Below are 16,978 nucleotides of genomic sequence, written 5' to 3' on the forward strand. Positions count from 1 at the left end.
CACCAGCCCCAAGCATCCTGTATCCTGCATCAAACCTAGACTGGCGATTCGTTTCTTATATGATATTATACATGTTGCAATGCCATTCTCCAAAATCATCCCACCCTCTCCCTCTCCCACAGAGTCCAAAAGACTGTTTGATACATCTGTGTCTCTTTTGCTGTCTCGCATACAGGGTTATCGTTACCATCTTTCTAAATTCCATATATATGCATTAGTATACTGTATCGGTGGTTTTCTTTCTGGCTTAGTTCACTCTGTATAATCGGCTCCAGTTTCATAAGGTTTTTCTAAAATTATTTTAAACAATGATGGGGTAAACATTCTTTTGTATATGTCTCTGCAGAATTGTGATTATTTCCTTGCAATAATTTTGCAGGACCACTTTGTGAAAAATCCTTCATTCAGTTTTTTCATTTTTCATCTCCTAAAGTAGTTTTGTTACTAATTCCTAGAAGTTCCCCACCCCCCACCCTCTTGCACTCTGTCCGTCTCTTTCTCCCAAAACTTTGCTGATCTCTCTCTAACATCATTAAGCACAGTCATCTTTGATCTGTTTCTTGCTTATCATTCAGCTGATAAGCTCTAGCTCTTTGTTGACAGAGATCACGTCCTAATTAATTGATCCAACAACATTTTCTGGGCACCTGTCCAGAGCTAGGCTCTGAACTGGATGCCAAGGGGAACATGACCGTCTACTTTCCCCTTGAGGAAGCCCAGGTCTGATGAGACAGCAGACATGCCTTATGGTGACCACGTCATGGCAGGTGGGGTGGAAACAGCAGTGTGCACAAGAGTCAAGGTGAGAAAGAGGAAACCAGACAACAAAGTCACTGATGAAGATCCCCATCTGTGTCTGGAGTAGACATTGGATTAACTGGCAGACCAAAGTGGACCTGATTGGACTGCCCTCAAAGCAAAAGAAACAGCTAGTGAACAGCCAGAGACATTCAAGATGGTAAAGGAAGTTGGAGCCCAGGGTGGGAGGTGGATAGAAAGATGTTTGGGTCGGGGCCAGAGTAGGTCCAGGTGAGGATTGATTCAGAGTAGGACAATGGGAGGCCACTGTGAGGTGAGGCAGGGCAGTGATGTGATTGGATTTCATGTTTTAGAGAAAAGGTCACTTTGGCTGTAGTGTGGAAGATGGATTTCAGGAGAGCAACACAGATGGATTTCAGTAGAGGCTGTTGTAATAATCAAAGTGAGAGATGATCCTGTCCTGAATTAAAGGAGAAGCAACAGAGAGAAGCAGATAGAACTTAAGAGACAGTTAGGAAGCAGCGTCTACACACTGTGTAACTGGATGATGGACTAGATATAGCATTACGAAGAAGAGGACAGAGTCCTGGGTAATCCCCAGGCTACGTAAGAGACCCTGGGCAGGCGGTGAGGCCATTTACCCAGTGAGGAGCACAGGAAGATATGTGGAGTTTGATATGGTTGTAGGACGAAGGTAGAAATGTCCAGCAGGTAGAGGGTGTGTTCTCTAGTGTTCAGGAAAGGCTCACCATAGAACAAGATTTGAGAATCAATTCCAGTTCTAGTTCAGTCGCTCAGTCGTGTTCAACTCTTTGTGACCCCATGAACCGCAGCACGCCAGGCCTCCCTGTTCATCACCAACTAGGGAGTCTACCCAAACCCATGTCCATTGAGTCAGTGATGCCATCCAGCCATCTCATCCTCTGTCATCCCCTTCTCCTCCTGCCCTTAATCTTTCCCAGCACCAGGGTCTTTTCAAATGAGTCAACTCTTTGCACCAGGTGGCCAAAGTATTGGAGGTTCAGCTTCAACATCAGTCCTTCCAATGAACACCCAGGACCAATCTCCTTTAGGATGGACTGGTTTGATCTCCTTGCAGTCCAAGGGACTCTCAAGAGTCTTCTCCAATACCACAGTTCAAAAGCATAAATTCTTCAGCAGTCAGCTTTCTTTTTAGTTCAACTCTCACATCCATACATGACCAGTGGAAAAACCATAGCCTTGACTAGATGGACTTTTTTGACGAGGTAATTTCTCTGCTTTTGAATATGCTATCTAGGTTGGTCATAACTTTTCTTCCAAGGAGTAAGCGTCTTTTAGTTTCATGGCTGCAATCACCATCTGCAGTGATTTTAGAGCCCCCAAAAATAAAGTCAGCCACTGTTTCCACTGTTTTCCCATCTATTTGCCATGAAGTGATGGGGCCGGATGCCATGATCTTAGTTTTCTGAATGTTGAGCTTTAAGCCAACTTTTTCACTCTCCTCTTTCACTTTCATCAAGAGGCTCTTTAGTTCTTCTTCGCTTTCTGCCGTAAGGGTGGTGTCTTCTGCATATCTGAGGTGATTGATATTTCTCCCAGCAATCTTGATTCCACCTTGTGCTCCTTCCATCCCAGCGTTTCTCATGACGTACTCTGCATAGAAGTTAAATAAGCAGGGTAACAATATACAGCCTTGACGAACTCCTTTTCCTATTTGGAACCAGTCTGTTGTTCTATGTCCAGTTCTAACTGTTGTTTCTTTACCTGCATACAGGTTTCTCAAGAGGCAGGTCAGGTGGTCTGGTATTTCCATCTTCTTCAGAATTTTCCAGTTTCTTGTGATCCACACAGTCAAAGGCTTTGGCATAGTCAATAAAGCAGAAATAGATGTTTTTCTGGAACTCTCTTGCTTTTTCGATGACCCAGCAGATGCTGGCAATTTGATCTCTGGTTCTTCTGCCTTTTCTGAAACCAGCTTGAAGATGTTTACCTTTCTAATATATGTTAATATTGAATAAAACTTTGTTAAATAAATGAACAAATTAAATTTTAGTATCACATATCCTTCAAACGTAGAATAGGAAATGGCAAGCCACTCCAGTATTCTTGCCTGGAAAATTCCATGGACAGAGGAGCCTGGAGGGCTATAGTCTGCTGCTGCTGCTGCTGCTGCTGCTGCTGCTAAGTCGCTTCAGTCGTGTCCGACTCTGTGTGACCCCATAGAGGGCAGCCCACCAGGCTCCCTGGGATTCTCCAGGCAAGAACACTGGAGTGGGTTGCCATTTCCTTCTCCAATGCAGGAAAGTGAAAAGTGAAAGTGAAGTCACTCAGTCGTGTCTGACTCTTCATGACCCCATGGACTGCAGCTTACCAGGCTCCTCTGTCCATGTGATTTTCCAGGCAAGAGTACTGGAGTGGGGTGCCATCGCCTTCTCCGGGAGGGCTATATTCTATAGGGTCACCAATAGTCAACCACGACTGAGCATATCCTTCAAATGAGCTTCCAGGTGGCACTAGTGACAAAGAAGATGCCTGCCAATGTAGGAAAAATAACAGACGTGGATTTGATCCCTGGGTCAGAAAGATCCCCTAGAGAAGGGCATGGCAACCCACTCCAGTATTCCTACCTGGAAGATCCCATGGACAGAGGAGCCTGGTGGGCTATATAGTCCATGGGGTCACGAAGAGTTGGACATGACCGAATCGAGTTGGCATGCATGCACGCATCCTTTAAATAGAGCATTTTACTTCTATCAAGTCATGTTTATCTGAGAATTTCCAAGTTCTCTGTATTTAAGGCCCACCAACATGAGTTAAAGTAATTTTAGAAATACTGTAGAGATAACAGTTCAGGAACATGGTAATAGCAAATTGTTCTCAGAGGGGAAAGGCCACCAACTGAAGAGTCAAAAGACTTGCAGGTCTCTGCCACGACTGGTAGACACTTGGATGCCTCCCTCGCCCCTTGGGGTATCTCCTTACTCTGCAGGCTAGGAGGGGCTCGCACCACTGACGCTCCAAGCTTCTCCTAGCCCTGTGCCTAAGGATGTGAGGATGACATCAGTGCCCCGGGTCTGTACTTCTCTCTCACAGCTCCCTGCCGTTCGAAGATAAGGGCCATGGTTCTTCCCTACTGGGACTTGGCAGCACAACCTGGAACACAATCTGTTGGACAGAAGGGGGTGATTATTAATGAAAGCATTTCCTCTGTGACCTCACAGGACTAAGCGAGGCTCTGACACTGCCAGAGGCGGCCCATTTCCTTTCACAGAAATCGCTGCTCAGAAACACATAGCATGGTCAGAGGCAAGACCCAGGGGGAAGTGAAAAATAAGACTCAGAAAAGTGGGCAGTGGCTTGAACGACTCCCAGGTGAAAGGTTACCAGCTATTAATCAGTTCACATTCTGTTCAGTGAGTGAGCAAGGAATTGGATGGAAGCTTCACTCAACAGTTGAGGCTTCGTCAGGACTGTGGAATCCTTAGATGACTTTCCTCTGTCAGGTTGGGTATGAAACACTTTTACTAACAGGAAAGAAGCAGAGGAAATAGGACCACAGTAAAATTCTCCATGTGTTGCTATGTTTGTACTTCTGTTTGGTGGCACTTGTGGTCAAGAACCCACCTGCCAATTTAGGAGACTTAAAAAGATGTGGGTTCAATCCCTGGGTCTGGAAGACCCTCTAGCGAAGGAGGTGGCAACCCACTCCAGCATATTTACCTGGGAAATCCCATGGACAGAGGAGCCTTGTGGGCTACAGTCCATAGGATCGCAAAGAGTCAGACATGACTGAAGAAACTTAGGACAGACGCATGCACGTACTTCTGTTTATGTACACCAGGCCTGGTGTCAAGGTTAAAATGACACCTTGGTGTCTAGATCTGAATCCTGAAGTGTTGGCCTCTGCCTCTTCTGGAATAGCCCAGTTTCCTGGATCCTATGCTGAGGGTAAAAAAAGCTACTGTTTGTTGAACGCCTGGTGTATGGAAGGCACTGGTGGAAGGAATTCAGCGTGTTATCTCATTAATTCTCATAACAGCTCAGTGAACCAATGTCATCATTTCCATTTGACAAATGGGGAAACTGAGGCTCCAGCAGGCAAGTAACTTGTCAAAAGTCACACACCTTGTGTGCAGCAGGAACTTCATTTGATGCCGAGTCTGACTCCAGCACGCGTTCCCCGACCCCCACCACTAAACTAAGTCCAAGTGCAAAATAAAAGAGGCACGCGGCATGATAGAAAGAGTAGGGAACCCACAAAATGAGGTTGAAGGGGAAACTGGGTCTGAGTAGAAACTTTCCCAAGGTCGTAGCCCAGCACCTGGTCATGGAGTGTGGCTTCTGTCTACGTGGCATTTCCAGGTGTTCAGGAACTGTTCTCTGTGTGGAGAACACAAGGAGGAAGATGACAGTTGAATCTGACCCTTAAGGGCTTATAAGGCCACTTGATTCCTCGCAGATCAGAGTCCCTGAGCACCTGGCCACCTAGTTACCAGATGGGTTCAGATTAGAACTACCTAGTCAGCTCCAAGGGCTAATGTCCACTGGCAGCTCCTGTCCTGGGGTCAGGGTGGGCTGTCCCATCCAACTGGTTCTCCAGGGCCCCTGCAGCTCTCAGACCCTCAGTTGTAGAAGGACAACTCGGGTGGTAACTTGACTGGGGGCAGCAGACACAGGCCTGGGGAAGAGGCCACTCTCCACACCTCAGTCATGGGATGGCTCTTCCCAATCCTGCAGGGCCTAGAACCCTTGGCCCATCTCAGCACCCGAAAATCACAGGCCTGGACACTGCAGCAGCCTCAAATCTTATTGCCAAGTCTCGGTAGCCAGGGCACCGCTAGAGCCTGTTACTAACTTGCTGTAGTCCCCGGGTTGAAGTCCCCTGACCTCCAGGGCTGCCTCTAGAAAGCGAAGGGATTGAATCAGACGGTGGATCCCTGGGGCCCTCTTGTGCTTTCCCCTTCGTGTGCACATTTATTATTCTTTCTGAAATAGAACTCTTGTCACTTGCCCTAACAGTGCCACTGCCACTGCCATCAAAATGTTTTTCCTCATTTATGACAAATCAAATAAGTACTCTTGCCTTATCTTGAGTCCTCAAGGATGTAATCTCTGCCCCCTGCCTGTTTCATGCTTGTGGGCTAGGACTTCTGCTGTCATCCCAGGAGGTTCCCAGTTAGAGGTAGGGTCAGCAGAGAATGCCCCGAGAAAGCCTGTCTCTCCCTTTCTGAAGCTGCTCTGGTCCCCAGAGGTGGCGTGAAATGCCAGCCTATGATCAGCACTCTCCTTACCCCCTGAGAAATGCTGCTGGGGACTTGTAAGTACTTGGCTTTCAGGAGATGAAGACGAGAAGAACAGAAAGAGCCAGAAGGACACATTTGCCTTTGTTAGAAAAGAAAACCCCACACAGTGTACTGGGAAGCTTTGAGGCTTAGTCTTCAGGGTTGTTTTAACAGTCTCTGGAAACTAGCAACCTAATGTCATTTGTTTATGGGATCCAAGAGGGGTGGTGATGGGGATTGTTTCAACATCCTGGCACGGAGAAAAACATGCCTCCTGGCTGACGGACTGTGCGTGTTCAGCATGAGGACAGTGTGCTGTGGGGCTGAGAGGGTAGGGGCACCCAGTTAGGTTGGGAGAATCGGGATTTTCATCCTGGCCATGCCATCAATTGTCCATGTGATCCTGGAGGAACTTTAAATGCACCAACCTACAACCAGGGAGCTTAAAACAGAATAACCCAGAGGCAAGTCTTTACAAGCTTTGATCTTCCCTGGTTGTGTGATTTTTAAAACCTTAATGCTAGTCCCTCGATCTTGAAACCACATCAAGGATGCCAGATGGAAGGCGTGGGGGATTAGAGACAGCGGGGTTATGTCTGTGCTGCTGTGGGCATTTTCTACCTTGATTTTCGTTCATATTTTTCATCAGTGATTCCCAAATTGACTGAGAATCATATTTACCTGGGTTGCTTGTTCAAAGTACAAGCTTCCTTCTAAGTGAGGGTCTCTTGAAGCTGTATTTGTAACAAAATAACCAAGGATGATTCTTGTACGTAGGCAACTTAAGGACACATTGCCTAAGAATTTTCACCTGGGGACCAGTCACGGGTAAAATTGCTTGATGGGAATTTGTCTCTCTGTCCCTTGTGCTCCCTGGCTTTCAGCTGTGACCATTCATCTCACCAAGCCCCACATTCCAAGAGATGTCTATTTCATCCAGTTCTGAGCCCTTCAGGGCTGGAACCATGTCATCTTTTTTACATTCCACTGTGCCCAGTACAGGGCCTTTTTCACAGATGATGCCCATAATGTCCACTGAACTGAGTTGCCCAGAGAGTTTCTATCTGCCTCAGTTAACCAGACCATTAGTCATTACTGGTGCAAATCCATGCCTTTAGGGACAAGGAGGAGAGAATTTGTAGAGACGTGCCACAGAGAAGACAGCATGGAAACAGCCTTGCAGAAGGAGCAAGATTTGGGCAGGTGGTAAGAACAAGAAAGGGGAATCCAGGCAGAAGTTAAAGCGTGAGCAAAGCCAGGCTCCTCCACTTATTTCCATGTTCAGGTAAGGATCCCATGGCCCAGAAAGAAAGCCGGATGTAACCTTTGGAGGCAAGCCAATTAGAAGTCTTTAACTTGTGTTTTCGTACTTACCGCACTTTGGTTGCAAATCAGGGATCGGTGGGGTCGGAAGGACCTTAAAGATTATCTCGTGCCACTCATTCACTTTTCACTCATTCAGATCTGGCCCAGGTAACCTGACGCTAGAACCACCGTAACTCCATTCAAGACTCCTTCCATAGCAGGCACTGTTGTATGTTCCTTAGCCCTCCCACCTGTGCCCCTAAAGATCTTTCGTCCTCCAACTGTACTCCATTTCCAGGACTATTTCCCTATCAGTGGTGCCCATCCGGCTGTCCACCTGCATGTGAGGGGGCACCATCCCCATCGCAGCTCCCCAGTCTTTACATGAGCCTCACCAAGACTCAGCCAGGCTGATGGCCAGGTTCCTGGGAGAAGCCAGGCGTGCTATTCTGAGTGTCTCAATGCACACACAGGGGACAGGTTCATGGCAATACACACACACACCATACAAAAATATATTTAATTTGAATCCTCTGCAAGACCAAAAGGGTCTGTGGAGGAAAGATGGTCATGGGAGCTTCTCGGGCCTTCTGGAGGGGTGGTCTCTTCCTCCTTCTAGGAAGTTTCCTAGTTCTCTCCTTAGAGCATTCTTACATGTGTTGCCTCTTCTGTGCTAGAAACCTGTTATCCAGACAGGGTAGGAAATGGATGAGAAGTGGCCAAACACAAGACAGGAAGACCAATAAAGAGGTGATTGCAGTATCCAGGTAAGAGATGACAGTCTGGAAATCAGTGGGGTTTGAGACAACCCGTTTACTCTGTACTTGTGGCTCAGCTGGTAAAGAATCTACCTGCAATGCAAGACACCTGGGTTTGATCCCTGGGTTGGGAAGATCTCCTGGAGAAGGGAAAGGCAGTGTTTTGGCCTGGAGAATTCCATGGACTATATAGTCCATGGGGTCGCAAAGAGTCAGACAGGACAGAGCGACTTTCACTTCTCAAGCTTTCTACTAGCTGTGGAGCTAAGGTAAATTACTTCATCTTTCTGAGGAGCTTCAAACTCCTCACTAATAAAAGGGATGATAATTATCTCTTCCTAACAGAATTGTTGGAGAAGGCAATGGCAACCCACTCCAGTACTCTTGCCTGGAAAATCCCATGGATGGAGAAGCCTGGTAGGCTGCAGTTGATGGGGTCACTAGGAGTCAGACACAACTGAGCGACTTCACTTTCACTTTTCACTTTCATGCATTGGAGAAGGAAATGGCAACCCACTCCAGTGTTCTTGCCTGGAGAATCCTAGGGACCGGAAGCCTGGTGGGCTACCGTCTCTGGGGTCGCACAGAGTCGGACACGACTGAAGCGAGTTCAGTTCAGTTCAGTCGCTCAGTCGTGTCCGACTCTTTGTGACCCCATGAATCGCAGCACGCCAGGCCTCCCTGTCCATCACCATCTCCCGGAGTTCACTCAGACTCACGTTCATCGAGTCCGTGATGCCATCCAGCCATCTCATCCTCTGTCGTCCCCTTCTCCTCCTGCCCCCAAATCCTTCCCAGCATCAGAGTCTTTTCCAGTGAGTCAACTCTTCGCATGAGGTGGCCAACAGAATTATTATATGGGTAAATATTGTTACACAAAAGCCTTTTGCAAGCTGTAGTGTATAAAAATGTGGTCTTTTCTGATTATCATTTGCACTTTGGTGCCTCGCCCACAGGTCTGTTCCTGGTGGTCTCCTCTTGCCCATCAGAACCCTTCTACCAGTCCCATTTTGTGCCTAGCGCCAAAACTCTCTATGATAACTCAAACCATGAGGAGTGATTTGATTTGGGGCTGGGCTGCCCTTTATCTTATAGCCTGGAGCCCTAGCCTAAAAATAATACACTCCTGTTTCTGTTCCCTCTCTTCTTAAGTAACAGACTCTCAAATACCGACTGCCTTTCAGGGAAAGAATCCACAGAGCCAACATGCCCTGACTCCTTAGAGACAAGCCACATGGAAGTCTGTGACTCGTATTTTCGTACTTCAAAAACTTATGTTGCAATCAGTGAACGGTGGGGTTAAAAGGACCTTAAAGATTATCTTGTCCAACTCACTCATTTTTCAGTTGGAGAACTGAGCAACAGAGGAGGAAAGGATCTTGCCCAAGATCACAGATTTAACTAGAAACAGGGCGAGGATAAATAACTCCCCATTATGTCATGGAAGCTTTAGGGAACATGTTAAGCTTTACTGTCATTTTTGCCCTTCCTTTCATCCCAGTCTCATCATGAAGACTGCTTGGCCCACATCATTGCAACTCCAGTATGGTTGTTGTTGTTCAGTGGCTAAGTCATGTCCAACTCTTTCAGACCCCATGAACTGCAGCTCACCATGCTTCCCTGTCCTCGCTATCTCCTGGAGTTTGCTCAAACTAATGCCCATTGAGTTGGTGATGCTGTCTAACTATCTCCTCCTCTGCCACCCCGTTCTCCTTTTGCCTTCAATCTTTCCCAGCGTCAGGGTCTTTTCCAATAAGTCAGCTCTTTGTATCACGTGGCCAAAGTATCGGAGCTTCAGCTTCAGCATCAGTCCTTCCAATGAATATTCAGGATTGGTTTCCTCTAGTATTGACTAGTTGGATCTCCTTGCAGTCCAAAGGACTCTTAAGATTCTTCTCCAGGACCACAATTCGAAAGCATCAATTCTCTGATGCTCAGCCTTGTTTATGGTCCAACTCTCACATCCAAACATGACTACTGGGAAAACCATATAACTAAGCACCACCTTTGTACCTAATACTGAGGATGCTAAGACAAAGGCACAGGCCCTGACTTCAAGCTATGTAGAATGTAATGATGAAGACAGACAAGGAAACAATCTCTTAGAAGAGCAGGCTGTTTTCTATACAGTTAAATGAAATATTCCTCCCATCTGCCATCTGCACCCTATGTTTATACTTATGGTTGCACTAACTTTCCTCATGTATAATTATTATGAGGCTGATTTTCCCAGAAAGAAACATACCAAATCCCATAACTTAATGAAGACCAGTGACCAGCTCCTTTATAGTGGCTCATGTATCCTTCATTCATTCCCTCAAAAAATATTTGTTGAGCATCTAGTATGAGGTACCAGGCCACAAAGATTAAAAAAAATAAATAAATAAAGCAGTCCTCTCAAGCAACTAACAATCCAGTAGAGAAATAATGATCATGGAAGATTTTATAAGGGAAGGGAGATGCCTAGAACAAAAGAAAATCCTTTGGAAAGCCTTGGAAAGTCCACAAAGATTTCACAGATGAGGAGGTATGTGAAACTGAGACTACTTAAAGAAGTATGCTGAGCAAACAAAGAAGGATGATATCCCAGGAAAAGGAAGAGCACATGGCAAGCGTGAATGTGTGGAAGCATGCAAGTCCTGGGACCTGTAACAGTTGATTATTGCTGGCGTGTGAAATGAAAAGACAGGTTGGCAGAAAATGAGTTTATGAATAGGCAGGACTGTGCCATGCCAGCAAGCCGGAGCTACATCCTGTAGGCAGTGGAGAGCTGCTGAGGGTTTTAGGGAGAAGATCAGATGTTGAGGTTTGCATTTTAGAAATGCTGTCAAGCAGCCATGCAGAAGCCAGGTTACAGTTAGAGAACCCAGTGAGGATTACTAATCCAGGCAAAACCTAAGAAGGGCAGTGGCAGGCTGCACAGATCCAGGCCAGAACTTGATTTTCGATATGATTCACTCATTTCCTGGCTCACCTGAGTGATGATACTGACCATGACCCATAACCAAGTTGCATGAGATTATACATTTGAGTCTCCAAAACTGTGATTCATGGTGCTAATGGTGTTCCTCTTATGTGTAAGAGGCCACCCTCTCCTGGGTCAACTGAACAGTTTAAGGCATCACAGTGATCCTTGGAGAATCCAAGTTTCCCTGCTCAAGAGAGAAGCTGACACACTGTTGACCTTCTAATGGTCCTTGGGAGGTGAGGTTTTTAATAACGCTTAATCCATTTTCCCATCATTCACATAAACTCACTTCTGAAATTGTGGTTTTGGCAAATCTAACAGGCTTTTCCAAACAAGAGCCTGGCAAAGTGATTGCTCTCTCATCCCTTCTTTCAGTGCCAAAGGACACTGATTCAGTGTCTCAAACCTTCCTGCTTCTGCTCCTGTTCCTTCTCCTGAAATATCTTCCAACCACCTATCTCTTGGTAGTTGTGCACTGATATCTTCCTTACAGTTCCAGGTTCAAATTCTAGCTCTGGTTGTATGACTTATAGAAGAAAGCCGCTCTAATCACTTGTTCAGTTGTCATGGGGCTAGAGGTCAAGTTTATGAAGTGTTCAACATACTGTCTACCCCCAGCCACTGTCAGGGTTCAGTAGCTATTATTAGGTGAGATTCTAATTCAGAAATGACAGTTTGTACTTCTCTACTGACAAGAGCAAAGAGAAGTACTGAAAAGTTGGGTAGCATATCTTTTGATTATCAAGAAAACCATGAATTACAGTTTTCTTACCCAGATTAATTAAATCTGACACCTGAGTACCCACTTGATTTCCATATCCAGCTGTGGAATCCCACAGAAACTTATAATTGAGAGACAGTTGCTAATAAGAGACTTGGAACTTGAAATTAAGAGCAAAAATAAGTAGAGAAACTCCGGAGGTCATTGTTGCTGATCCTCAGGTCCTTTTCTCAAACAGAAGCATTTGAAAGCAAATGGCCATCTTAACGGCACTTTTTTACCGTGTTGTATTCTTCCCAAGAGGAAATCTCCTGAAAGCAGCAAGAGTGGTTTGGTTTCATTACAATGAAAGAATTGTGCAGTGTTAGGGCAGGCGACTGACAATAGGTGTGGAATCTGTTTTAGAAGAAGGTAAAAAAACTAACAAGGTATGTGGTAAGATTACCCCTCTTGGGCTATTGCAAGTGTAGGCCTGCTGAAGGCCTGGTAGAGAATTTGTATCCAGCACGTCAAAGGGCTAGATCTGCTTAGGTAAATTCTTCTAAACCTTTTATCTCCTCTAACAGGACTTTAAAGATCTTGTGATACCTTTCTTGTTCTGGTGACCCCTCGTATTTTCAAGTCTAACTTGATTTTTAAATCACCCTGTGGTTAATTTGTTTTGTTTTCATTCTTTTCTGTTACAAAACAACATTATTAAAGGGGAAAAATTTAAATCATCTTTAATTTCCCTTTACTAATTTTGGAATAATTTTTGGTCTTTGTTTACCTACTTATTTCTTAATTAGCCATCACAGTAAATCTGATAGAGTTTTTTTTGTGTTTTTTTTTTTTTAATGTGTGCTTTTTGGGGAAGGAAATTGAAGACAAAGCAGATAATTAATATTTCTCTAAGGAGGAGCCTGGTAGGCTGCAATCCATGGGGTCGCTAAGAGTCAGACACAACTGAGCGACTTCGCTTTCACTTTTCACTTTCCTGCATTGGAGAAGGAAATGGCAACCCACTCCAGTGTTCTTGCCTGGAGAATCCCAGGGATGGGGGAGCTTGGTGGGCTGCCGTCTATGGGGTCGCACAGAGTCAGACACAACTGAAGTGACTTAGCAGCAGCAGCAAGCAGCACACAAGATAAATGGCCAAATCAGGGATAACTCTAAACCTATGCTCTGCCCACCTACACTTGAGAGTGATGTTGGTCACACAACCTGGCACATGATTGATATATTTTATATTTTATTTTATGCACTATTAATTTTACTTACTAGCAGTAATAATGGTACCCCACTCCAGTACTCTTGCCTGGAAAATCCCATGGACGGAGGAGCCTGGTAGGCTGCAGTCCATGGGGTCGCTAAGAGTTGGACACGACTGAGCGACTTCACTTTCACTCTTCACTTTCATGCATTGGAGAAGGAAATGGCAACCCACTCCAGTGTTCTTGCCTGGAGAATCCCAGGGATGGGGGAGCCTGGTGGGCTGCCGTCTATGGGGTTGCACAGAGTCGGACACGACTGAAGCGACTTAGCAGCAGCAGCAGCAGCAGTAATAATAAAAGAATGAAATTATACCAACTGAAATTCACTAACCAATCTTTAAAAAAAAAAAAAAAAGGCCATCCAGAGGTTGTCAACACTGAAGGCAATGTTGTAGGAAGTCTCTGAAAATGAGAAGAGAAATAGAGAGCTAATGTGACCAGTAAAAATGAGCTGTTTCCATTTGAAAAAGAAAAAACAGCAGAAACTTTAGAATTAGAATAACCACCATTGCTGATCATGTTTTCAAAGCCAATTTTTTGATGATTTGCCTATAAAGCCTTCTTATTGTTCTTGTCAGTAGCCCCACTTAGTAACCCTGCAAACTAAATGCAGAATTAGGTATCTAGGCAGTAAGTGCTAAGGAATCATAATTCATAAAATGAGATTATAAAGTTTCCATATACTTTACCTGAATAGCATAAAAGGAGATGATTGGCTTTCCTTGTGGGAGTCAATGTGTGTAAAAGATGACACGTGATGAAGGAAGATGAAGTCAATAGCCTTTTGAGAAATTTTTTTCATGCGTCTCTTTTCTAGAATATCAAATAGAAGGAAACAGACTTGGGGAAACTGATCAGACACACTGGAGGGACTGCCAACCAAGGGACTGCTCAGAACTCTAGCTTGGCTCCTAATCAACCTTGAAATGATCACAGCCACAGCACTAATTGCATTAATTTGCTTTTCTTCAGGCAGAATGGGGAAACAGAATAGCAAACTGGCCCCTGAAGTGATGGAGGACCTGGTGAAGAGCACAGAGTTTAATGAGCATGAACTCAAGCAGTGGTACAAAGGATTTCTCAAGGACTGTCCAAGCGGGAGACTGAATCTCGAGGAATTTCAGCAACTCTACGTGAAGGTAAGATGTTTTTCAACCTTTAAAAAACTTTTTCAGGCCAGAAACCTTGTCTTTATCGACTATAGCTTCACATGGAATTATAACTCCAAGTAGCCAGTTTGTTTCAACTCCGGTGGTTTTTCACCCCAAAAGAAAAATGGTCATTTTTTTAAAAATGTAAAGGAAAGTGTTTTGTTCCAGAGATAAGTCAAGCAGTTTCTGAACAAGAAGAGTAATTGTTCAATCAAAACACCAGAGTTCAGACTTTGATAGTATCTGGTAAAGAAGAGTAAAAATCCCAGATAATAGTGTTTCTTAATGATTATAGACAAGCATCGTTTTGCATCGTTTGGCTTGTTAAAGGTATCTATACGTTTCTCCAGCTTCCCTGGTAGCTTAGCTGGTAAAGAATCCGCTTTCAATGCAGGAGACCCCGGTTTGATTTCTGGGTTCAGAAGATCCCCTGGAGGAGGGCATGGCAACCCACTCCAGTATTCTTGCCTGGGGGATCCCCATGGACAGAGGAGCCTGGCGGGCTGCAGTCCATGGGGTTGCAAAAAGTCGGACATGACTAAGTGACTAAGCCTAGCACAGCACACCTCAGTTAAAGAGGAAGTGCATGGGAGGGCTTTTGCAACAAAGGTTCCTTTATTTGCAGATAAGAAAAATATATAGATCCCCAAAGCTTTGAATTTAAAAGGAAGTAGGGAGTCCTGATGTATATTAAGGTCAGCATGGATGGTCTTCTATCATTGTATCGAGTTCTAAAATATGAATTCTCCCCAGCATTTTCTACTGTTTAGAAGTTGAAATTCCCCCATTGTTGTTTAGTGACTAAATCGAGTCCAACTCTTTTGCAACCCCATGGACTGTTGCCTGCTAGGCTCCTCTGTCCTTGGGATTTCCCAGGCAAGAATACTGGAGAGGGTTGCCATTTCCTTCTCTAGGGGATCTTCCCAACTCAGGGATCCAACTTGTGTCTCCCGCATTGGCAGGCAGAGTCTTTACCACTGAGCCACCAGAGAAGCCATGCGCATTAGATAAAACCATTTCATGAAAGGATTTGTTCTGCAGTGATGTTGTTTCAGTTTTTCTGAGTTTATCAGTTGTATTGGTTCTAGATTTGGCATGATCTGAGACATCCCTTTTTTTTTATACTTGGATAATTTGAGGCTTTGGAAGAACTGCATTTTTTTTGTTTTTCTTTTAATTTTTTCTGACTAAAATACCAAATATATAATAGTGCTGTTATCATTTAAATGCAGCGAATACCAATTTGAGCAATATAAACCATCCGCATGCATGTATGTGTGTTGGGATGATCATATAAAATATTAAACATTGTCATTCTCTCCTGAAGTTGAACATCTCACATAGCCTTTGCTCCAGCAATACCTTCCTGTGCGTATAAAAAAGATACGCTGCACCGTTCACAATAGCAAAACTGGGAAACAACCCAAATGCCCATCAAAACGAGAGTGGAAAATAAACTGTGGTATACTCACACAGTCATCCAAACAGTTGAACTTCAGCAACACTGAAGCATTAAGTGCTAAAAGTCAGTCTCAAAATACTTTAAATTAAACACAGATAAGATAAAAATATATTTTATAGAACTACAAATAAAAGCAATAAAATCACACAAAAAAGAAAGCAAGAGAGTGATGAAGACAGGATTGAAATTGACGGTTGCCTCCCATGCATAAGAGGCAAAGGGTGAGACAGAAGTTTAGCCACATGGTTAGATACAGATTGTGTCAAAGTCTTAGCCACAGCTTAGGGGGCTGGGTTTGCAGGTACTTATAAAATTATTAATTTTATTAATGCAATAAGTGCAGGACACTAGTGAATGTCAAGAATCCATGATTATCATGAATCCAGTGCTGATGCCCTGAGAGCTCGAGGTGTCTATAAAATTCTCTCTTTGCCTGTGTGTAGAAAGGACAAAAAGTGGCAGGTGTGCATGTTATAAGATCACTGTGACATTTCTAAGATGATCTGAGCCATTGGTTTTAGTGTGTAGAGATCTTCTATATGGAAGCACTGAGAAATGCATTTATCATTGACATAAATAGACATAAATTGCTTTTGCACAGAAGTGGGATGGTCACTTTCCTAAATTTTTATACCACTCTCCATAGCTTTCAAAGTCACATCTTCTATTGTTTTATTACCCAGGACTGAGCCTGTGCCTCCTCACTGTCTTCCCTCAGCCCCAAGGAAAGTACAAATAAATGAGATTTGTCAAAGCCACTTTCCTATCAGGAAAGGTCATGCAGGCTATCACTCTGTGTTTAAGAGAGCTGTGTGTTTCTCACTATTTGTTTACAGTGAGAGCAATTTTGCCTTTGAGGAAATAGTTCAAATGCAGGAAATGAAGTATTTTATTTACATGCTGGAGGGACTCCACACTGAAAATAAAATCCACCTCAAGACAAGCGAGGAGCATGTATAAACATTAAATATCCCTCAGTGTTTTATGGTACAATTGATGTATATGAACCAACATCAGCCCCCGTTTCTACCTTCCCCAGTCCACTTTAGAGCAGACTCTTTTCCAAGAAGGTGAGGTTTTATCCTGGTAGATGGAGTTTAGATTCTTGGCAAGCTCTTAACAACCGTATTTAAACTCAGCCGCTGCTCTGGTTATCAAGTAGTCAGAAAGTAGGCAAAGTCTTCCTCTCCTTTGAGAGTTGTCCAAGGACAAAATACAAAAAAGGAATCACAGAGGAAATATGCCACTTCCTTCCACAGGGGAAAAGAATAAAAGAAAGAAAGACAGGTCTGATAGGTTAGGAGGGAGAGTAACAGAGAAAGATGTGGTTTATGTAA

The 16,978-nt window shown here is 44.3% G+C and overlaps 1 protein-coding gene across 2 annotated transcripts in view; it reads left to right on the forward strand.

Annotated features, from left to right (window-relative positions):
• The window catches only part of VSNL1 (visinin like 1), a 126,434-nt gene that overhangs the window by 40,076 nt on the left and 69,380 nt on the right, over nt 1-16,978 (forward strand). For both annotated transcript variants that reach the window (XM_069580235.1, XM_069580236.1), the window contains exon 2: nt 14,001-14,167. In XM_069580235.1, coding sequence (XP_069436336.1) covers nt 14,006-14,167 — 162 coding nt within the window. In that variant the 5' untranslated portion in view covers nt 14,001-14,005. The remainder of the gene's footprint in view (nt 1-14,000; nt 14,168-16,978) is intronic.

The sequence above is a fragment of the Ovis canadensis genome, chromosome 3 (assembly GCF_042477335.2).
Source record: "Ovis canadensis isolate MfBH-ARS-UI-01 breed Bighorn chromosome 3, ARS-UI_OviCan_v2, whole genome shotgun sequence".
NCBI lineage: Eukaryota > Metazoa > Chordata > Mammalia > Artiodactyla > Bovidae > Ovis > Ovis canadensis.